Source organism: Kryptolebias marmoratus, linkage group LG4 (assembly GCF_001649575.2).
Source record: "Kryptolebias marmoratus isolate JLee-2015 linkage group LG4, ASM164957v2, whole genome shotgun sequence".
Lineage (NCBI taxonomy): Eukaryota > Metazoa > Chordata > Actinopteri > Cyprinodontiformes > Rivulidae > Kryptolebias > Kryptolebias marmoratus.
Window position 1 is genome coordinate 5,066,883 of NC_051433.1, and position 23,214 is coordinate 5,090,096.

General features: G+C 41.3%; 1 protein-coding gene across 6 annotated transcripts in view; it reads left to right on the top strand.

Annotated features, from left to right (window-relative positions):
• Positions 1-564: 564 nt before the first annotated feature.
• The window catches only part of eif4g3a (eukaryotic translation initiation factor 4 gamma, 3a), a 54,216-nt gene continuing 31,566 nt past the window's right edge, over positions 565-23,214 (top strand). For 2 of the 6 annotated variants that reach the window (XM_037975056.1, XM_017408746.3), the window contains exons 1-5: positions 565-1,182; positions 13,052-13,121; positions 18,257-18,424; positions 20,765-20,857; positions 22,098-22,130. In XM_037975056.1, the coding sequence (XP_037830984.1) occupies positions 1,022-1,182; positions 13,052-13,121; positions 18,257-18,424; positions 20,765-20,857; positions 22,098-22,130 (525 nt within the window). In that variant the 5' untranslated portion in view covers positions 565-1,021. The remainder of the gene's footprint in view (positions 1,183-13,051; positions 13,122-18,256; positions 18,425-20,764; positions 20,858-22,097; positions 22,131-23,214) is intronic. The other 4 variants (XM_017408745.3, XM_025004281.2, XM_037975058.1 and 1 more) reach the window with 3 other exon arrangements.

Genomic DNA, 23,214 nt, shown 5'->3' on the forward strand with positions numbered 1-23,214 from the left:
CATGCTGTTTTTATTTTGTTTTTTAATTATGTAAAGCACCTTGAAATGCCTTGCTGCTGAAATGTGCTATACAAATAAAATTTGATTGATTGATTGATTTGAACAGTCAGACAAACGAAAACACAGAGACGTGGACAAAAAACATTGTCTCCCTTTTGACTAAAAGGAAAAACTTTTTGCTATGCTGCAGGTGCGAAGCTGCCTCGTGGCCGGTAGATGGCGCTGATGACACGATGTTCTTGTGGTCCAACTGTGGCAGTGTTGGCACTGAGCTTTAACTAACCTACAGACATTTGAATTACCAGAAACAAACAAGTTTCTAACGTCACATGTTTGTTTTTCTTTTTTTTATTATTAATGAAACCGTTTCCGTCATTATAATACTATGCTACATTACGGATTCAAATTTTGTTAATTAAATTAAGAACTTAAAGTGGGAAAAAAACAATGAGCGGAAAAAAAACAAACAACAACAACAAAAAAAAAAACGACATGCCGTGCACGTTTTGGGGACGTGAGGCACGCAGTGTTTGATTGAAGGTTCGCCGATGAGCCGAGCGATTCCGTAACTGGCCGAGAATTGCCGAATCATCTGTCCTGCCCGGACTGCTGGAAGCGGCCGCAACGCCATGTTGGCGAAGTCTCTCATCTCTGTGAGGAAAAAATGATAGAAAACGTAACTGCCGAGAAGAAAAGATAGATCACCGAGGGAGGTTGAAGATCGCGGCGATCGTTTTGTTTTTAAAGCAACGAACCGAGCCGGATCCGCTTAGGTTCCGGACGGGCAAGGGAGGCTAAACCTCCCCACCGTCCCCATGAATAGCACCGCTGATCCGAACAGCGACTTTCCATGAAAAAAAAAGACATTTGTGTTGCTTTTCGAGCTTCGTTATCCCAGTTCGTTAAAGGGACTTGGGGCCTGCTTCGGGATCTGCAACGCTTGCTCTATATGAATGCAAGCTAGGCTTTGTTTGTACCAGTATTTATTAAGGTATTGTTTTTATTTTTTGATTTTTTTGCGATGAGTTTGCCATCGAAAGTGGTCCCCAAGCCCGCCGCTGTCGCAGTTAGCGGACCTGGAAGTGGCCCCTCTCCGTCAAGCCAACTGCGGGCTACCCTGACCTCCGTGTCTCTGCCGCCGGGAGCCCCAACTGCTCCTCAGCCTGGCGCCGTACCACCACCGTATCCTTTCACATGGGTAACATACTAAATGTCTGAAACTCCTGCGTTCAATTTACCCTTCTGACAGTAACTCACAGTGCCGTTTTTTTTAGTGGTGGGTAAAAGACGTGGACACGGGGACGATGGTTTCGTTTGGAGGCAGCTGGGAGGGGAGCTAAGTATGCTAACGTTAGCTAATCAAGCCGGTTGACAAGCTAATTGATTCGGGGGGATTTGACGGTACTGAATTGCGTTTAGTTACATTTGTAATTACCCATATCTGTCGCCTAACTGCGGCAGCAGAGCATAATAATAAATTAAACGCAATTTGACACAGGGAAGCGCTAAAACCGGCAAGCTATCAGGCTTTCCACACCGGTTACCGGCTTTGTTCGGTGCTGATTGTTGACTAGCAAGATGCTTTAGCCGAGCTGAAGCTGTGTTGAAGCTAAACCAAAGACAGCCCCCTGTGGTTAGAAAGTGTCCAGGTCAGTGAACGCACCGTGGAGCTGAAGGGCGTCTTCCATTTCAGCGTCCTGACCTGTGGCTGTATAATGTAACTGAGCTAAAATAGGCTAGCAGGCCCAGTCCCACCAAACCTTCGGACATATGAAGGAGTCGTGAAGTGGACTTGAGTTCACAGGAGGCGATTTTGGTTTCATTACCGGTTTGTTAAAACATCATCAGAACTAAGGCTCTTAAAATTGTCCCCAGGGTGTTACTCCAACACCGCTTTATTTACTCTCCTGGGAAATCTGTCAGCAAATACACCCAGGATATTTAGCATCAGTTTATTGTCATGGGCTTGTGTTGTCACTGCCTCAAAATATAAGCTGCATTGCCAGTATTCACTCATCCATCCAAATCATTGAATTCAGGTATTCCAGTCACTTCCGTGGCCACAGGTGTATAAAATCAAGCACCTAGGCTTGCAGACTGCTTCTACAACCATTTGTGAAAGAATGGGTCGCTCTCAGGAGCTCAGTGACTTCCAGCGTGGTACCGTGACAGGATGCCACCTGTGCAATAAGTCCAGTCATTGAATTTTCTCCCTGTTAAATATTCCACTGCTGTTAGTTGGTTTATAACAAAGTGGAAGTGATTCAGCCATGTAAAATCACAGAGCGGGCTCAGAGGATGCTGAGGAGCATGGTGCACAGAGATCATTAACGTTCTGCAGAGTCAACAGCTCCAGACCTCCAAACTTCACGTGGCCTTCAGATTAGCTCAGGAACAGCATAGAAAGCTTCATGGAATGGCTTTCCATGGCTGAGCAGCTGCATCCAAGCCTTCCATCACCAAGTACAAAACATCAGATGCAGCGGAGTAAAGCACGCCGCCGCTGGACTCTAGAGCAGTGGACATGTGTCCTCTGCAGGGACGAATCACTCTTCTCTGTTTGACAATCAGATGGACGATTCTGGGTTTGGTTGCTGCCAGGAGAACGGTTCTTCTCTGACTGCATTGTGCCAAGTGTAGAGTTTGGTGGAGGGAGGATGATGGTGTGGGCTTGTTTTTCAGGAGCTGGGGTCGGCTGCTTAGTTCTAGTGAGAGGAACTCTTAATGCTTCAGCATACCGAGACATTTTGGACAATTTCATGCTCCCATCTTTGTGGGAACAGTTTTGGAACGTCCCCTTCCTGTTCCAACATGACGGCGCACCAGCGCACAAAACAAGGTCCATAAAGTCCTGACCTCAACCTGACAGAACACCTTTGGGATGAATCAGAGCAGAGACAGGCTTTATATCCAACATCAGTGTCTGAGCTCACAAATGTGCTTCTAGAAGAATGGTCAACAATTCCTGTAAGCACTCCTAAACCTGAGATTTGGGAGGAGTCAACTTCATATTAAACCCTGTGGAATAAGAATGGGATGTCACTCAGGTTCATGTGTGCATGTGAAGGGAGGCGAGCGAATACTTTTGGGAAAATAGTGCACCATTTACCTTTGAGTTAACGCATTGATGGCCTAACATTACCCAATCCTACTTTTGGTGGAGTGAAGTCACTGCAGCTGCCTCCTGTTTTATTTACAGCATGGTACCACCGGTGTGTGTGTGTGTGTGTGCGTGAGAAAGAGAGAGCGAGGGAAAGAGATAGAGAGGGAGGATTGGGTTGATCTCTTTTAGTGGCAGAAAGATGTGTGTTTTGTGATCTGACAGAGGGACTTAGCTTTGGGGTGTGATGTCTTAACCTGATTTCCTGCCTCCTACGATCACAACCACCCCGTGTTTCCGACGTCTGAGAGGGGCAGTAAGCAACAAGTCCTATCAGTACCAAATGCTCTCCTGCTCACAATTTGTAATGTTTTTCAATTTTCTGTGAGTAAGATGCGTAAACCCACGATCTTTGTGTTGTACCAAGTATTCTCTTGAGTCACGGCTTTTGAAATGACTCAAAATTTCCTGAAGTACTTTCACTGATATGTTCGGAGCTTTGTACTATTCATTATGCTTAGTAGTTTTATTGTTTTAGGTACAATAATGATTAGAAATGTTATTATTTTTTTGACTTAAGGCAGGTTGTTTTTTTGAATGACTGGAGTGTCGACAGTGCATTTGAACGTTTTCGAGGAAGTTGTTGCTGGCAGTCATATAAAACACCTGGTTACTTCATAAAACCATTTGTTTTGCTATAGGCTTCACTAACAGTTCAGAATTAACAAAAGTTTGACCTTTTTTGTATGCTGCAGACACTATCATGAGCACGTTCTACTTTATTCCATCCTAAACACTGACATGTCCACCTGTTGTTATTTTTTATAGACACACTGATTTTGAACGTGGCTTGGTTGTTTTGAGTATTTCAGAAACTGCTGATCTCCTGGGAGTTTTTACACACAACCATCTCTAGGGTTTACAGAGAATGATCTGAAAAAGAGAAGATATCCAGTGATACCAGCAGTTGTGTGGAGACAAAAAAATACCTGTTGGTGTCAGAAAAGAATAGGTTTGAGATGATAGAAAGGCAACAGTAGCTCCAATAACCACTCGTTCCAAGCAAAGTATGCAGAAAACCGTCTGTGAACACACAACACGATACCTGAAGTAGAGCAGAAGACCGCTCTGGATGCCTCTGCTGTCAGCAAAGAACAGGAAAATGAGACCACAGTTCATGCAGGCCCACCCAAACTGGACAATAAGAGATTGAACATTGGTTGGTCTAACGAGTCTCTGTAAACCCTGGAGATCGTTGTGTGTGAAAATCCCAGGAAATCAGAAGTACTCAGACCAGCCTGTTTGGCACTGACAACCATGCCATGTTCAAAATCACTTAAATCACCTTTTTTCCTCTTTCTGATGCTCATTTTAAACTTCAGCAAGTCGGCTAAATGCCTAATTGTATTGAGTCGTTGCCATGAGATTGTCTGATTAGCTATTTGTGTTAACAAGCAATTGAGCAGGTGTACCTAATAAAGGGCCTGGTGAGTGTGTGTGTGTGTGTGTGGTCAATAGGGGTTTTACAATGGGCGATCTAGCTGTTTGAAGAGCCCAGCTGTTATTATATTGTTGTAGATTCATTGTGTCCCAGAAAATAAAGCAATTTAATGTTAATGATGACAAACGAGGCACAGAACTGCTGAACCTTAATAAGTGTTTATTTATTTCTTTTATGTCAGCCTTTTCTCCATTTTTTTTCTCAGATTTGTTTCACTCATCCTGCAGTTCACTTGTTCAGAAATTAATCATATGAATACATTTCAGAAAGTGCTAAAACAAACACATTAAACACACTGAATGGCTTTGTTTTCAGAAATTGTGAAGTAAAAAAATAATAATCCTAGGTAATTGGCCAGTTGATTAGTTCAGCACTAATTGAGGGGGTTAGACACAATTAAAAATACACTATTGTTTCTCTCAGGTGCTTTGGTGGTGAGTCTGTTTCTTTGGAGTTGTATTTATTTTAGTGAATGTGTAATGAAAGTACAATAAACTCTTGGATTACATAAACCATCTCTGCAGTTAGTGGGGAGTTAACCATAAAAATAAACAGAATAATCATCAAATCAATACAATCTCTAAAAAAAATAAACTACTCCTGTTTGTCCTGGGACCTTTTAGTAAGTCACATGATCCACACCTTTATCCTGGGACTCAAATTTATTGACTACATGGCTGTTGTGAAGTAAATTTAATTTACGTGTGTCTAGGAAATCCAGTCCTCTGAGTGTTGCTGCTCATCTGACCTCTCACTCCCTCCTGGCCTCTGAGGGCAGAAGTGTGGGAGCGTGATACGCTGCGTCTGCTGTGTGGGAATTCCTGCTCGGAGAATGTCGCCGTGTACGCGGAGGTCTCGGATGCACCGGGGTTTAGAGCGGCGCGGTTGGTTGTGAGGTGTGTGTGCGTGTGTGCGTGCACAGATTGCGCCGGCTCCTGGTTGTCAGAGAAACAACCCGGCGCATGTGTCTGCTGCTGCACTTGCCAGACAAAAGCTCTGCTGCTTAGCATTCAGAGTGAGAGGCCAAGGTGGTGCTTCCCACCATCTGCCAACAAAGGCCCAGGTCACCCAGCTTGCATCTGCCCCCCCTAATTTCCTTCCATCCCCCCATAACTCACCTCACCCCAGTGCTGTCCCAGCTGAGAAAACTGAAGTCTTCTCCCTATTTGCCTCAACTCTTTTTCTCAAGACCCCCCTCCCACCCCGTCCGCTCAGCTTTCATGTTCATGGTCTAGTAAGTTAATCTCTCTTTGAAATAGCTTCCTCCTCATTCTTAGTCATAGCTAGTTTTAAAAGTTCCTCATTCTTAGAGTTTGTGCCCGTGTGGTGTTTTCCAGTGCCAGTGAGCCAGGCGATGCAGTTCTGCAGCAGCACTGCTTTGTTGCGTATGTACCCAGCTGGTAGGTCACACAGAAACGTAGTTCTGTCTTTCAGCACAGGTGTGTGTGTGTGTGTGTAGTTTGCATGAGAAGATATTCTCCTGAGCATACTCACTGTGGGTTGTTATAAATAAACTGCTGAGTTGAGATGAGCCAGCACGCAGGACTGTTCTTTCCAAGGAGGGAGTGGTCTTGAACAAGACATCCTGGATATTGTCTGTTCTCTCTCAGCATTTTATTAGTAGATAACATCTACACATTAGTATCTCTCTTTTTTTTTAACTCAAGCAAAGACCCTGAACTTGGAGGAAAATAAGCAGTGGACTGTACTTGAGAGTGATCCTACCCACACACTGATGCTCGAAGGTCATTAAAGAAGTTGAGGATGTTTGTATCTTGTCAACAAGAAGTGCTGCTTTTTCTGTGCAGATTATTTATGGTTATACTTCTTTGCCATAAATACCAAAATGCAGTTTTATGCAGAACTACATGAGTAAATGGTTTCTGTTTTTTGGAGCTAGTTGCCTGTTTTAGTTAGAGCAAACTATCGAGTGTTTTTTTTCTTTTATGTCAGCCATATCTTTATCACTGCTCTGCTCCTGTGGTCTAAGGTCACTGGTGCTGATTTAAACCTATAACAACAACCCTGGGATAAACTCCTCCTGGCTGCATTTTGACTGCTGGCTTATTCTCTCACCTCTGCTGCGAACACAGCATTTATTTTATTGATGGTCTTCCTGTTTGTTTTTAAACCTCCTCGTGAAGCACTTTGATCAACATTGTTGTTTTGAATGCTCCATATGAATAAAACGGACATTCACATTGATGCAGAATCTCTCCCTAAATCTTTAAAATACTGCAGGAATGTTTCCTTGTGTGGAGCGTTAACGGATTTCACCTTGCAGTGCAAACACGTTGAGTAAATTGGGGATTGTGAACTGACCATACATGGTGAATGTGAGCGGGCGAACTAGCCCGTCTCACCGTGATGCACTAGTGATCCTGCCCAGGGTACTATATCACGGAGGAAAACCACTTTCTGTGCTTGAGGGTGAATATTTAACCATTTGAAGCAACTTAATGTCAAAATTCAAACATGTCTGACCTTCTGTTTTGCCTCGCTCTGAGGTTTTAAAGCATCTGATACAGTGAGCTGTTCAGATTTGCTAAAATAAAGTGAGTGATTTATAGATTAGAGCTGAAAAGATTCAGCTTTCTCATCTTTATTTCCTCCCATCTTTAGCTACAAATCATGCTACATTTACTATACATCAGAACAAGGAAACTGAAGCTTTTTTGACCTTTTTTTTGCTGTGCTTTACATTAAAATCACATAAAAAAGACATGAGCCAATACTACTCAACCAGCACTTTGTCTGATGTTTTACTTTTGAAAATGGCTACATTGGACCAGAAAATCTGACTTGTTCTTGACATATTTAAGTACTGTCAATATAAACAGCTGTCAGCTTCTTAGAATATTAAAAGGAATGCACATCACTTGCTTTGTTTAATGTTAGTTTTCTTCTCAGAGGATCTTATGTTGAGTTGTGTCATTTTGATCAAACCTTAAAAATAACTTTATGCTTCACCCTCGGTGGTGGGCAATAACAAAGAAAACCCAGGAGAATAGTCTGGCTGTGGTGTTACACAGTATTTATGTCTGCTGTGCGTACCGGGACAGTTCAGTGAGTGACTGAGCCTTAAAGAAGGATCAGTGCCAAACATTTATAGCTGAGCTACAAAATAATAGAAATATAAGTATTTCAGAATAAAACTGCCAGATGTTTTTCTGACTCTTTCAGGAGACTGAGCTCGATTGAACTGCAGTCTCTGATCTGAATGCTGTCGTACATCAATAACACAATTTAAAGCTTATTAAGTGTAATTTGGAATGCACTGATTGCTTAGATAAGTTGATTATTATTTTTCCATTCACAGCCATAGAAGTTCAAAATGTCTTTTCCCTAATTAGCTGTGGGCATCCAGAATCCTTCTTGCTGAAGATCTGATTTGTTAGTGTTGAATCCGCCAGCCCACCGCCTCTCGCTCGTACAGTAGTGAAAGAGCAGTCTCAGCAACAGCAGGCAGGGAGTGAGCGCTTTGTGAGCTTCGCTTCACACACATACACATTGTGTGTGATGGTGTGTGTGAGTGTGTGAGTGGCCAGCGAGCCTGCAGGGAGAAGTAGGGTTTGTATCTGCACCATCTGGGCCGTCTCCACTCACTTCCTGTACCTCCACTTAGAGCCCTCTGCACTGAGACTTCTAGGTACTCTGGGTCATTCAAACAAGACATCATTTTCCATCGAGTCTTTGTAAAAAATACGCCACAGTTATTTGAGTTAACACCTTTCTTTTCCCCTCTCCACAGTAAGAGAAATTCATGTGTTTATTTAATCATTCGTCCCCAAACAAAGCTCATCTCTGACTTTAACCCTCGTAGTCTAATTTTCTTTGTTTGCTTCATATGATTTATTATTTAGTTACTGGTTGCTAACTTCCCAGCTCTAATTCAATTATTTATTCAGTAATAGGATATTACAGTTTATTGAGCTGTATCATCCTCCCTTGATTACACTCCTGCAGTTTCTAAGGCCATATTTCCTCCTCTTTTTTTCCTCTCTCCCCATCCCACAAACTCAGCACTTAAGTGGCTTTACGGTAAGCTAATGATGAAGCATGAGCTGCAGCAGCTTTACCCTCTTAAACGAGGCTTACCTGTCACTGTGGGGTCAGGGGACAAGGAGGAGTGGTGGAATCTACTTTATGATCTCCTCCAGATAGTCGGTTCAGCGTGGCTTTGTTTACACCCAAACTCTGCCTCTTCCAGAGTAGACACTATTTATGTAAAAATCAGTGACTTTTTTTCTTAAATGCACAGATTGATTATTTGTTAGCAGGGTGTAGTCGCCATCATAAAATAATATTTCAGTCTGAGTGTCTAAAAGCTGTAAGGTGGAGTTGATTTAGGATTATGTTTCCATCTGTCTCTCCTCTCTGAAGCTGCATTTCTTTTATGTCTGCAGGTGTCAAAATGTCTCACTCATCATGGGTGTAATTTTGATCAGTTACGGTTCTAAAGTTTTTAGCAGCACTAAAACAGGAACACTAAGGCCCCGTCCACACGGGAACGGCATTTTACGAAGACACAAAGACTGATTATTTCAGCCAGAAGCAGCCCCCAAAACTGTATTTTTAAAAAAACAGGTTCCAGAGTAAAAACATCTTGAAATGCCAGTGTTGCTTTTTTGCATCAACAGCCAAAACGCAACCTTTTGGAAAAGATGGAGTCATAGTGCCACCTCTGATCTGACCTCTGACCCTAAGCAGGACAGATAATAACAGATTACATGCCTGTGTTTGGTGCTCAGCTACTTCAATGAGCAGACAAGAAGGCAAAAACTCCTTTTTACACCAAATCTTTTTTGTCCAAAAAGGTTTTTATCACTTTGTAGAACTGCCAACAATACTAAAGCAAACATTGCAGAAAAACATCTCTAATACACGTACATCATTTAAAAAACCAAAGGAAATGGGAATGGATTTAAAATACTGACACTTGTGTATAATACGCTTCAAACATCCTGAGGAAAACGTTTCTCTGCAGCCGTCCCTCGCTGGACACGCTGCCTTAAAGCGTCCATCATGTCCAGGTATTTGGACTGACACGACTTACTCTTCTGCACCTTAGTGGGTTTGTAGTTTATCGTGTCGTGAAGAAGTTCTGCTTTGTCGGTCAGTTCACAAAAAGGATTTGTTTGGTTTTTGCTCCTGAATTCATCCTCCTCTTCTTTTTCTTCTTCTTGTTCCCAGAGACAACCTTTGCCATGAACTGGTGCTGTGTAAACAGGTGTATATATGAGTATTATCTAAATACAGTTTGTGTGAGCTTTATGCCCATGCTCCACGTCTGGTTTCCTGTTTTGCGGCAGCGTTACAGCGCCACATACAGGCCTGGCATAGTAACATAGTTTCTGTGTGGATGAAAACATTTCCGCTGCAGACGTGTCTGCATGCATTTGGGTGATTGGCCAAACTCATGATGGGCCTGATTGAAATAATATTTTATCACATGATATTTGATCATGAGGACATGACACTGCTTCAACTCTGAGGCCAGAAATGTCCAACCTCCATCTGAGCCCTGATGTCTTCAGATCAAACAACTAATCTATAAGAACCAGCAACTTAACTCTATTTTATATATTTTAATGTTTAATTATGAAGCTTTTGTTTTGAAGTAAATCTATATTTATCTTGCCAGGTTAGAACCAAACTAAAGATGAATTCTTTAGGAGAAAAAGAGAAATTATGCTTCTTTTAAACATGAGGTGATGTCTGAATATTTGGTCACAATTTTCAGTTCAGACTGCTTTGCTGAGAGAGTATGTCTTCAATCAAGGAGAGGTTTTTGCAATTATACTACAAAATTATCAAATTCTTTGAAGACAAACACTTCAGTTGCATTAAATAGGCCAGTATGGCTGTCTGGGAGCACATTTTTATCTACTTTCATGAGGCCTTTATAGCATTAATAGTAAACGTTTTTAATTACAGCATTAAGTTTTAGTACGGCAACAATACAGACAGAAATTTCCTCCCAGTCTCGGTCTGTTTATGTTACTAGATGTTGTGAAACCTTTGAGAATATGAAGCCACAAACCTTCTTTGATATCAAAGAGAAACTTGGCTGCAAATATGAAAGCAGCACACTTGTTAGAACGAGGGGTAAAAATAAAACACAATTAGTTCTCTGGAAAAATACACCTCTTCCTGTGTTTTCTGAGGAGTACAGTTTCCCCTGACACGTCACATGTTGCGTTGTTGGAGCAAAGCGAGTGATACAAGCAGTGTCCTTTTTAAAGCTTTTCTCCAAGTTTGTTGCATAACAACATTCTGCATGACTGCAGGTGTTTTCCCTTTAGAGAAAGCAAAAATCTGCATGCTGGCTTCGAGCCATTTCAATAATAGCCGGCTCTTACAATGTGGCTGCTGTTGGAAGAAAAAGAAACTTGCTTTCGGATTTTATTTTTTCTGGATTTCTTGACCTGAACGTCTGACTGCAGGTGGAAATGCTCCTGTTCCTGTCAGAACCTCTTCAGGTTCTCCTTTTTATGTGTTGGCCGAATGTGAACAACTGGACAGATTTTATTGAAACTCTCAGGAAGTAATAATTAAATGTACAACTACAAGTTATTATCTTTAGGAGTTAACCCCATTCAAGATGGTCGCCCCAGCTAAGCAACACTAAACGGCTGTAACTCAGTCAGTTTTACAGATATTGAGCTAAATTTTGGTGTGGTAGTAGCTGAGAGTCATCCCCAACACTAGAGTTTGTGTCAGATCTTTGCTTACAACTTTGGCATTAACTGTTGGTTTCAACACTGTCTGTTAGCAAAATATCTCATGAACCGCTGGACAGATTTTAATGAAACCCTAAGTATGTAATGATTATTTAGCATGCACAAAAATGGCTGTAATTCAGTGAGTTTTACAGACATTGAGCTGAAATTTGCTGTGGTGACAGCTCACAACACACTCTAAACGCTAATGGATCATACGAGATAATACATGAGGTTACACATAATGGTATTTTTAAGGTTTAACACAAGATGATTTTAGTCTAAAAATGGCACGACTGGCGTTGATCAATGAGCATTTCTTTAATGAATGCAAGGCCTTTTTTATTTATTTACGTTTCAAACAGCAACATAAAGCACTGAAATGCTGGGATTGGAATATTTGACTTCTCTTTTTGCTTGACAGATGCTTTTTTTTTAACAATGAGTCAAAATACTACTCTCATTTCATTATTTGCAGTTTAGCATTTTTTGGATGAATCATCCAGAAATCAGCGCCTGTTACATTCACATTAGGATGTTTTTCTCTCTCTCTCTCTCTCTCTGATTCTCAGTACAATGAACAACCTAAATACTATCATCCCACAAATTTGTGCTCTTTTCCACCTGGATTATCATATCTCTGTGGTGAGAGCGAGCCTCTAATTACTGCTAATTTCTGTGTGCATGTGTGTGTGTTGTGGAGGTGGCGGAGGCGTGCATTGTTTTTCTAAACTCTCCAGCAATGAAACAGATAACGCTTCCTGCTGTGCTTCTGCATTCTGAACTGCAGCCTCTCTTTTTTTTTTTCCTTTTTAATGATTCTTTGCTCTCTTTATCTTCTCACACACACACTCCCATGAGTAGCTGGCAGGGGGCCGAGAGAGATGATGGCCCCTTAAGGCAGGAGCAGAGTAAAGGAAGAGGGCTCAGGGCAAGAGGAGGCGTGATTTGGGTGAAAGGAAGAAAGCCAGACGTTCAGTTTCCCTTAAACCATGTGATCAGCGGTGTGTGAGCCTGTCTGTCGCAGACGGCTGCCTGAGCAGGTTACTAATCACAGGGCTTCCCTCTGCTCTTTGAATATTTTCACATTCCTTCTTTTTCCCCCTCTTTAACGTCTGACTGATTGTGATTCTCATTATTACATGTTTCAGAGGCTGTAATGAGTGTTTGCTTCATTTAGGCAATATAGATTTATACAGTAAGCTTGATGGAAACACATTATCTTTTACTAGCAAAAGGAAAAGAAAATGGTATCAAATAGGAGCGGTTGTCTAATCCTCTGCTCTGGCAGTCACGCCTCCTGATGTAGTCCAGAAATCCATTTCAGATTTTCCTTTTAACTCTTGCAAAATGGTGAGGGTACATGGTGTACTAGCGAGATTGGACACTTAGGGTTGGGTGGTTGTGGGGAATCCATCACATTAACTATGCAAGCCACTGGGGTTTAAGGAAAGCCCTTTGGATGTAAAGAAGATTAAAGCAATTCATAAAAACGTAGATCTGGAAATGGAAGTAATATCAGCAGAATTATGTCAGCACCAAATATTTAACTTACCAGAAAATACAAGACTAAATAAAAAACAAATCAAGTCTCTTGTTGTGGTTTAATCAACAATATTTAGAATCAAGTGTTTCTTAAGACGTGTTGGAAGTTTACCTGTTGAATCATCCAAAAAACTTGTTTCAGTCTCCAGCTGCTTTGACATTTCTTTAACCGGGCCTCACCAGAATCCCTCGTGTTCAGCCTTCACTGGATGACCGGATCTTCCCCACACAGCCTGGAGTCGCTATCTACAGCGTGAGTCTCTCAATTCAGCTTTTGCTTAAATGTAGAAATGATGTTAGTGCTCTGTTGCATCTTTATGTTCTTCATTTTGTGTACTAATTTAAAAAAAGGGCTGAGATCCAACCTGGTTTAATTTGGTAAGTTGTTACTTTGGGGAACCTTTGTAACTCACCAACACCGTCATCTGTTATTAAACATTTCCTGTGTCACCATAACTGTTGTTTTAACCTGACTAGAGCACCATCGGTTAAAGGGATCAGATAGTTAATTAGATTTGGTCAGTAAGACTTGGCAGGACTTTGTTTCCACTCGTGTCTTCTTGGTATGAGATTTTGATGGTGAAATTCTCTCCAGATGTCAGTAACAACACATCCAATCCACACGGGCAAAGAAATCAAACCAATCAAGATGTCCATAAATGAAGTTATGTGTAAAAAAGAGAAATGACACAGAGAAAAAGAATTGATTGCATGAAGAAAGAGAGGTGCAAAAAGCCACGGAGAGTCAAGACAGCAGCTGAAATCTATTAGTAGTTAGAAAGCAATCCACTTAGTAGGAAATAAGAGCAGTTGGTTAAACTGATGGATTATAAAAAGGTGTCTCATTACCGAGGTGCCACAAAAAACCAGTGAGCTGTCTCAAGACCTTTGCAACCTTATTGTTGCGAAACATACCGATGGCACTGGTTACAGAAGAATTTCTAAACTACTGAAAGTTCCAGCGAGCCCTTTTGGCGCCAAAATCCGGAAGTAGGAAGAACATCATTTCACCATAAATCAGCCATGACCTGGTGCTCCCCGCAAGATTTCTGACAGAGGAATAAAAGGAATTATCAGAAGAGTTGTCCAAGAACCAAGGACCACTTGTGAGGAGCTACAGAACGACCTGGAATCAGCAGGAACAGTTGTTTCAAAGAAAACGACAAGTAATGTACTCAACCTCCATGGCCTGTATGCACCATCACGATGCAAGACTCCATTGCTGAAGAAAAAGAATGTTTAAGTGCATTTAAGGTTTGCTTTGTAACATTTAGACAAGCCTGTGAACTACTGGGAGCATATAGTCTGGTCAGATGAGTCCAAAATTAAACTATTTGAATGTCATAATACACACCATGTTTGGAGGTCAAAAGACTGCATTTCACCCCCAAAATGACCAGATGATGATGTTCCACAGGCGGGAACAGGATGATTGGACAAATGTACATTCTTGCTAATTATCTGCTGCCATCTACCAGGATGATGAAGATGAAACGAGACGATGATCCCAAACAGGAAAGAGAAAGAAAATAAAGCTGCTAGAATGGCCCGTCCAATCACCTGACCTGAATCCTATTGGAAAATCTAAGGAAATAATTAAAGGTCAGAGTTCTTAGGAAGAGTCCACAGAAGAATGGGCCAAAATCACACCTGAGCAACCCATGCAGCTACTTTCACATCAGTTGCATCTTTAGAAATATATTTACTTACAAAATTGGTGGCGTGTTCAGTACTTATTTCAGCCGCTGTATGTGAGGCGTTGGGAGACGTGTTACAGCAATTAGACTTACAAGATGTTCAACAATTGAAAACAAAAGCAACGGGTAAACTGATTTCTATAAATAGATGATCGTAAAGTCAGGTTTAAGTAAACGAGTGTCAAGTGAATTTGATAAACAACATACTGAAACTGGTAACCGGACCGTGCCTGTTGCCTTTTAATAAATCAATTAGACTAAAACATCGAGCTTTCCTCACCTTTTTCCTCCCAAAGGAGAGCGTAGTAGAGAGGTGTGTAGATGCTGTGATGCAGTTTTATAGGTTTTAAATAACATCTATGAGGTGTCTCTCAGAGAGAAATGCTTTTAATGAAAACTGTGTGATAGTGTTCAGTAACTAGTGACACGAAGCACATAGTGTTTGCTCAAGCTGTGTCCAGCATGCCGTGTTTACACTGAGCAAATAAAAAACAAAACCAGGAAGGTGTGTGTTCACAACATTCTTCTAAGGATCTGAGGCGTCAAAAGGATTTAACACTCCAATAAGTCCAGTTTTAGTTTCAGTATTTTATTCATCATATTCACTTGACACTTGTTTACTCAAAGCTGTATTTACAATCATCTATTTGTAGATCTGTTTACTTGTTGCTTTTGTTTTACATCGTTGAACATCTTGTCATAATTTATGCCGCCAATGGAAGAAGCAGATAAGAATGTTGGAAACAAAGTAAAAGTCTCTGAGAGGGTAAGGCAGGTTGTTTTTCTTTGCATGACTTGCAAACAAAAACATTCGCCGAGATTCAAAAACTACAACACGCAACGCGCTCAAACTTAGAAATAAACTCATCGCAGCAATCCCTGTAAGGTAGCGAGGTGATGCGTGGCGGAGCGGTGACTCTGACTCTTCATCGCTAAAGATGAGCTACATGGCCGACACGTCCATAATCACTGATCACTAAACCTAAACAAAAAACACAACAAACATTCATAATCTGTTCTGAAACATTACAAGTGCTGCTGCAGTTGGTTTCATTTGCTCTTTATGGATTTTAACAAATGTAGCTGACAGCTGTGGTATTTACTGAGCGCAAACTAAAACTTTGAACATTTCTACTGAATATACTGGATCCTTTGCGTTTGTTACTCCTTGATGATTTAATTTTTTTTTAGCTCTGACATTTACAAGCCTACCAGTATACCTTGGAGACGCTTTTTGACGGGAACCACGGAGTAGCTTTTTAACAGTGCAGTCACTTCTGAAATGTGGGAGGCATTGGAAGCAGCTCCACATTGCACAAGGAAAGAAAGCCTTTTCAACTCCGAGCTGCTTTATCTGCTGCAGCACAACAGAGCTGGAAACAAAGATTTTGAGATTTCCAAACTCTGAAAAGATTGTTGTTTTTTTTGTTGTACGCTGCAAGAATGATGACACTGGTGGAAATAAACGGCACTCGTGGCGTGAGACGGTTGCTCCGCGCAGTGGACGCGCGGATTACCCAGTCACTCCCGTTTCCCCCCTTCTTTCTCTTCACGTACGCTCGCCGTACAGCCGCTTACCTCCCCTCCCCCACCCCGTCACACTCTACTGTATGTTGTCAGAACGCGCTGCCGGCCTGAAGTGGAGCAGGCTCCTCCCCTGGCAACAGCAGCTAGGCTTTTTATCCCAGGTCATCCGAGGAAAGTGGGCCATGCGGAGAAGCCGTAGGGATGCAACAAGGAGACGTACTGTAGATACAGTAGATTATATTAGCAGTAACATCTGGTGACTTAATGCAGTGCCAAATCTTAAAAAAAGTAGGAGTTTTTTCCAGTTCGTTGCTGCTCTTCAGGTCTGCAGCATACGGTTTTTGTCACACTGATCCTCACAACACCGGAGGTTCTCTGCCTTTAAGGCTACTGAAAGCAACGAAGCACTTCAGGGGTTAATTTTGTTCTGTTCTTCCAACGAAAGCATGTTCAGTTGTGCAACAGAATGAGGTGGAGTTATAACTTTTCTTTGTTTCAGAAACCTCTGCAAATTGTCTACAGGGGACAAAGAGGACTGGAAGCAATTCAGTCCCGTATCTGTAGGCCTTTATTTCACCGGCCTTTTCTAACGCTTGGAGAACGGGGCTTTCAGTTGCCTTTATTGAAGAAATAAAATGTCAGCATCCTTGGGAAAGATGCGGCCTTGGACGTATCATAGGTCACTTTAAAAACTCTGTGTACTTTTCTGTATTCACGCTACCATCAAAGAAGTATTAAATACTTTTACAAAGGCACAGAAATATTCCCATATCATCACAGAGCCTGGATTAAGGCCTTTTTGCTTCAATAATCCAGACTGAGTTTGAAAGAAAAGGGACATTTTGTGCTTCAGGGAAAAGATAAAACGTTCCAAAATTGTAATGGAATCAAACTTCGTATTGTAGTGCTTGGAAAGTTTTCCAAAACAGATCCTTGCTCGTGTTTATCTTGGCTCTTGATGACAGTTCTAGTTGGAGTGATGTTTTGAGGGATTGAAGATCACAGTTGCCCAGCACACATTGTTAGCATCATACAGTTTATTGAGGCATATAAACAAACAAACAGCGTCAGGCCTCCATTTTTTTTAGGCTGATTAATTTCAGTTTGGTGCCTGAACGCTGCAGACTCTGGATCTCCTGAATTTTAGCTGCTGTTCGTCTCCTTCTCCGCATTCATAGAAGTCATGCCAGGACTTTCTCCTGACAGTCTGACAAATATGTCCTGCATTCAGTTCTGCAGCAGAAAAACCAGATACTTCCTGGATAACTTCACTGTTTCCCAGCAACCAGTGTCAAACCTGGGCACAATTTGTGCACCTTTCTGCTCAGCCACCATGGCGAGTGAACGGTATACTCCCTCCTCTCTGAAAGCAAAAAGTCTTTGAGATTTCCTGTTGTACTTATTTTATTTCATCTTGTATAAGAGCGACACAGCACTTTCTTAATTACTAATTTCATTTTTAAAATCATTGAAAACGGCTCAGCTGTTGAATGAAATATTTCAGGGCAATTCTTTCAGCATCCTGACACCAGAGCAGCTTCAGCTTCAACACAACCGTGCTCATGTCACTCGCCAATGCCCGTGTTTGTTAGTTAAATAGTATAATTTTAATATATCTCTAAGTGCAACAGCTTGTCAATCAGGCTTTATTTGTAAAATGAAAAATAAGGATCTCTGAGGGGTTTTTTTTTCCTTCGGCTTTAGCAGGAAAAAAAAGATGCAGCCTGATGTGTTTGAGGTATTCTCATCTGTTCTGAATAATTTAATATACAGTACTGCTGTCGTTAACCCTGAACCCTCCTCTGTCAGGGAGCCTTGTTTAGCCTGACCTGGTTATTTTTATTACACCACTTGCCCTCGGTCTATCACAGATGAGTAATGTGATTACTGAACTGTCTGAGGTCTCGGCATCCTTTCATGATGCAGTTTCTGCTGCTTGCTGTGTCAGTCTTTTGTCAGCTACCAAAGGCTTCATCGACTGCAGGTCTTCACCTCCCCGTACGGGGAATAACACCTCTGATTGAGTGCTTGATTTCCACTCCTCTGCAGGCGGGGGAACTAATCATCTGTCCAGTCCCACTCTGCTCTTCCTCCCTGTCACATCTTATTTTGTGTCGCTGCCTAACTGGCCTTCTTCTTCTTCTTCTTCTTTTTTGTCACGCAGGTACCCAGACATGCCGGTCCTACATTCACGGGTCCCGATATCACAAAGGGACACCCGAACTTGGCGGGAACCCCGCCTGGTCATGCCCACTCGCCGGCGCTCTCTCAGGTATCCGTACCCACAGCTTCCCCGTATCGCTACCCTAAGGGCTGGGAGGCAGGCGGAGGGGTGAGTCTGTCACATATTCATTCATTTTTTTATCTGTGCTGTATATTATTGTATAATTATATAACAGTTTTTTGTATTTTAAGCAGGTAAGTCTCAGTTAGTTTAAACACTTGTTAAAAATATGTGCCGCTTAGCAAACATTTCTCTTAAATCTGGTTTTATAATAAAAACCATTTTCGTATTCTCTCTGTTTAACAGAGAATCACGAGCTGATTTGATGGAATAGTGTTTGATCAGAATAGATTTAAAGTCACATATCCCTGCCTTTTCTATTAATCTGAGAACTCAGAGTTGGTTTCATGTCTGAATGAGCAGCCCCGTGGCTTTCTTTAACAAATTATAAGTTTGAAACTCCAGTAACATTTGCATATCACTAATAACAAACCGCACATTTAAACTGCTCTGGTCACAAAAACAGAGCAGCTCCACCTACGGTCAGAGAAACCAGTGTTCAGATTGACCTACTCCATGGATTTTCCTGTAATTATTAGCTGCAACACCCACTTTTTTTTCTCAGTGACTCAAATAAAAACATTTGAGCTGCAAATTCTGCTTTCTAAATATAAACCGTTTTTAGTTTCTGCTTCAGTCTTGCTCCGTTTTGTTTAAAATAAATCTCAGTGTGTTTGTTAGACTGAAAGAAATTCAGATGCTTAAATTATCTGAAAACTTTTTTTGTGCTTTATCCTTTGATCTCACTATTTGTCTGTTGGTGTTCTCAGAAATAAAAAGGTCACGATTTTCTCAAGTTACAGTTGTGGTCGTGATGCTATTTAAATCTTCATGTGCAGGAATCCAGTCAAAGGTTTATTTGTGTATTTCTTTCCCAACACAAGTAGATCAGTAAACATGCAGAATAGCAGTGTTCTTGCAGCAACCACAGAGCACTTCCACACCTTTAATACAGTTTTCTGACAGGGTGACAAGTTACAGGAAATTTATCATGCTGTTTGAAATTCTTACAACTCAGCCAGTGTGTGCTACCTAATCCTGCACAGATGACAAATACCGCACGCTCACTGGTATCTGTTCATCACACGGGTTTTACGAATAAAGCTGTGACGGAAATGATTTTAAATGTGGCTGAACACTGTCACTTTGAGCAGAAAGATGAGGTCATCAGCGCTGAATACGAGAGCGATTCCTGTCCACATCTGCCTGTAAACAAACACACATCTCATCCTAGTTCCTTCATGTTGATTAGGATTCAGATCAAATAAGAAGCACTCATATTAGGCTCTGAATACACAGACAAGCAGGTTTTAACATTCATGATATTTTTATTTTTTGACCACACTGGAAGAGAGTTTAAACTGTACCTTTTTTTATCCTTTCCAGACTGAGTTTTGTTTTGATATGATGCTTCGGAGGGGGTTCTTCGCTGTGGAACACCATAACAAACTGATAAAAAACAAATGGGATTTTATCGTTTTTCTTCTGTTTTTTAGGATTTTTAGATTTTGATTTGTTGAGTAGAGTTTAAGAAAAAGTGGGTAGGAGTGTAAAACCTGTCCTCCTCCATTGTTCTGGGTGAAAGGTGTGTGAGCAGGTTGGGATTTGTTTATTTAAGAGTCTATTTGAAAGAAGGATAAAGTTTTGGGAGGGTAATTAGGGTTAGTATTCCAATGTTTATCTTCCAGTATTTTGTTTTCAACTACATGTGATGAAGTTTAAGATTGGGCAACAAAACTGGGAGCGACAAAACAGGAGTGTTAAATATTATATTCACAGTTCTCACCTTCAGTCAGGGTATTTATTTCATCCTTTTTGAATAGCCCATTACCATTTTGTGACCGTACCTTGATAAAAGTAACATTCATTATTCTCGAACACGTCAGACAGTGACGCTGCCGCCGTGCTGAGCTCACTTCCAGGCATGTTGACACCGTGACTCAGCATCTCTGGAAGAATGTGACTGTGCTTGTGAGGAATCTAGTTGTTCCACTTTATCATTCTAGCCTACTGGCCCACTGCCTCACCCCAAAGCAGCTCAGGTCACTCGCCAGCCTGCTATAAATAGCCGTGTCAGCCAGCACAAACTTCAGTCATCATATTAACGGCAGCAGCAGCTTAAAGAAACAGAGAAAATCTGCTTAAACCCTCCTCTGCCACACTAGATGAAGAATGAAAGAACATGGGATTTGCTGTGCTTGAAGGTACCAATTATCTTTGGAGCACATAAACCCCACTTTCTCCCATCCCCGTTCAGCAGAGGTTAGCGCTCCGATGGTTGGCGTTTTGTTCTAAAATGTGTCCTTTACAGTGAAATGTTATTGATTGCAGCACATTTTCAGTCACTATTTAACAAACTTTCTTCTTCTTCTTTTTTTTTTTTGACAGTCTCCCTACAACCCTGGGCAAAACGCTGGCTCCGGTCCTTTAGTGTATTCTGCCCCAACACAGCCAATGAATGCGCAGCCACAGAGTCGCCCGGTGAGTTTCTCTCCGTTTTCTGGATTTTCCGGCGGACTTTCCTCCAGAGTTTCTGCGCTTCCTTGATGTTTCTGAAAACAGAGATGTGTGACAGAGTGAACAATAAAAGGAAGACTACTAAGAACTTACCAGCTGTTGACGGATCTTAGTTTGATTTTGCTGGCGAGGCACTTAAACACGGGCTGTATTGATTTAATGAGGTCGTATTGTTCCTAATGGGCTCGTTGTGGGTGTTCTTATCGCTGATAACACAAATGAAACAAGTTTGTGCTCGTGTCGTTTTTCTACTCGTCCATTGTTACTGCCGTGTAATTATTTTAGTAGCTCTCAACTGTTGACATAAACCACTAATAATCAAGAAGATTATAGTCTCAATATAAAGAAAGAAGAGTTCACGTCAGTCATCAGGGTGTAGGCTTTAGGTGATATCTGGCAGATTTTGTCACCTGCAGTGTCAATGGTTGTTTACACATAAAAATGAAAAAGTCTAGGAATGTTAATGTCACACACATCCCTGATCAGCATGAAGAAAAAGAAGCCACAACATTATCGTTCTTTAGATTCAGTGTTTAACTAGTTTTTCCTCCATCCTCAAATCTCTGCTCATTTAGAAACTGTAGTGAATCTTCATCTTTACACAGTTCACTCTGTTTAATACTGCTGTGTGGGATTTTTGACTATTTAATTTTGCACTGAAGGAAGTTGTTTCAGATTGGCCAAATTCTCTAAAGCCTCCTGAAGAACATCTCACCATGAAAGGCCGATGGAAAATACCAAGATATGATAATGTCTTTGAATAATTCATAAATCTTACCTGACTCTTGCTGAGCATCCATCAGGAGTGAAAACCAAACTAGATCTGTCGGCAGATATTTATAAACGGTGTGTTTACATAGATAAAGCCCACCACACAGACTAAAAGATCTTTTTATTTCAGCAGAAAGGGATCCTAAGCATCAAATTACATATATTTATGTACATATAAATATGTATTTATGTGTTAGAATCTCTGACTTGTCTTGTAAGCACAAGAAAAGCTGGGTTTCTGTTCAGATTAAATGTTATGCCTGAGGACCGGTCCTGTGAAGTTTTGTTGCGTTGATGTGTTTGTGTTTTTCAAGCGTCTGCCTCCATCGCTTATCTTCTGCCGTAACTGTGTCTCTCTTGTGCTCTCTGTTCTCCCCGCTTTGCCATCACTGCTTCAATCTCCCCACTGGACCTCTCCTCCCTCCCCCACCAGTTTGCTACGGGCCCTCGACCAACCCACCATCAGGTAATTTACCCCCGCTGAACGACCCTTCTGCTCCCCCTTTTGCATCATCGCCATCAAAGCGTTTTGCTGGTCCTCGTTGCCAAAAAGGGCTTTTTTTTGTGGGGAGTCTACTGTTGCTTTAAAAACATCAGATTTAAAAGCTTTTAAGTGTTTTGGAAACAGATTTAAAGATTAAAATGTTCACGAGGTGTTCTTGTGCCGCTGGTTTTTAAGAAAGCCAAGACTGTTGATTTTTGCTTATTTAAATGTCGTCATGCCTTTCAGCTCCTTGGCCTTGCACTCGAAGGCAAGAAGTTGCAGGACTTTAAGCGTATATTATTCGATTTAACTCCTAGAGCTCAGTAGTACGTTCAGTTTTTACTTTTGGGTGGAAATGTTAGATTCTCGTTTAACCGTTCTGTAAAATAGTTTTGTCAGAACGGTTTTCCTTCTGAGGCCTTGATTAGAAAAGGTGTTCGAGCTTGAAATCAGCTCTAGATATCAGTTGGTTCTCATGTCTGACATCAAATCAGAGGGAAAATTATTGTTCAAAATTTTGTTAAAGGTTTTTTTTATGACATTGTGTGTGCTGGTAGACAGAAGTGCTTGTGGGTTATTTAATTATATCGGTTAAATAAAGCAGCGTGCTCCTCTGTGCCTCTGTTCGTAGTCGAGCATTTATCGTTTGCTTGATTGGTCATTTGAAGAACATTTTGGAGACATTAGGAGAATCATTCTGTCCAGGCACCACGGAGTCGTTGTTTCAAGGCGGTCGGTACAACTTACCTGCTTTTCTGTCGTTCTAAGAATGAAGCAGGTCAAAGTAAAAACTTCTCAGCTCGTTTCATCATTTGTCATTTGTTGGCTGGGCCTCAGGAGTTGTGAAAATAAAAGCTGGCTTTTCTCAGTGGAAATATTTCTTGTGCACTTTCAAGAAAATTACCTTAACTTAGTTTTGTTTGTAGAGCAAATGATTTTAGAATTACCTTTAAAAAACCTGGTGCTGGCCATGGATAAGGATACTTAGTTATTCAGACAGATATTTAAATTTATTCCTCCTGATTTAAAACTTAGCAGGTTTGTTTCTTTTAAGGAGGGATGCCTT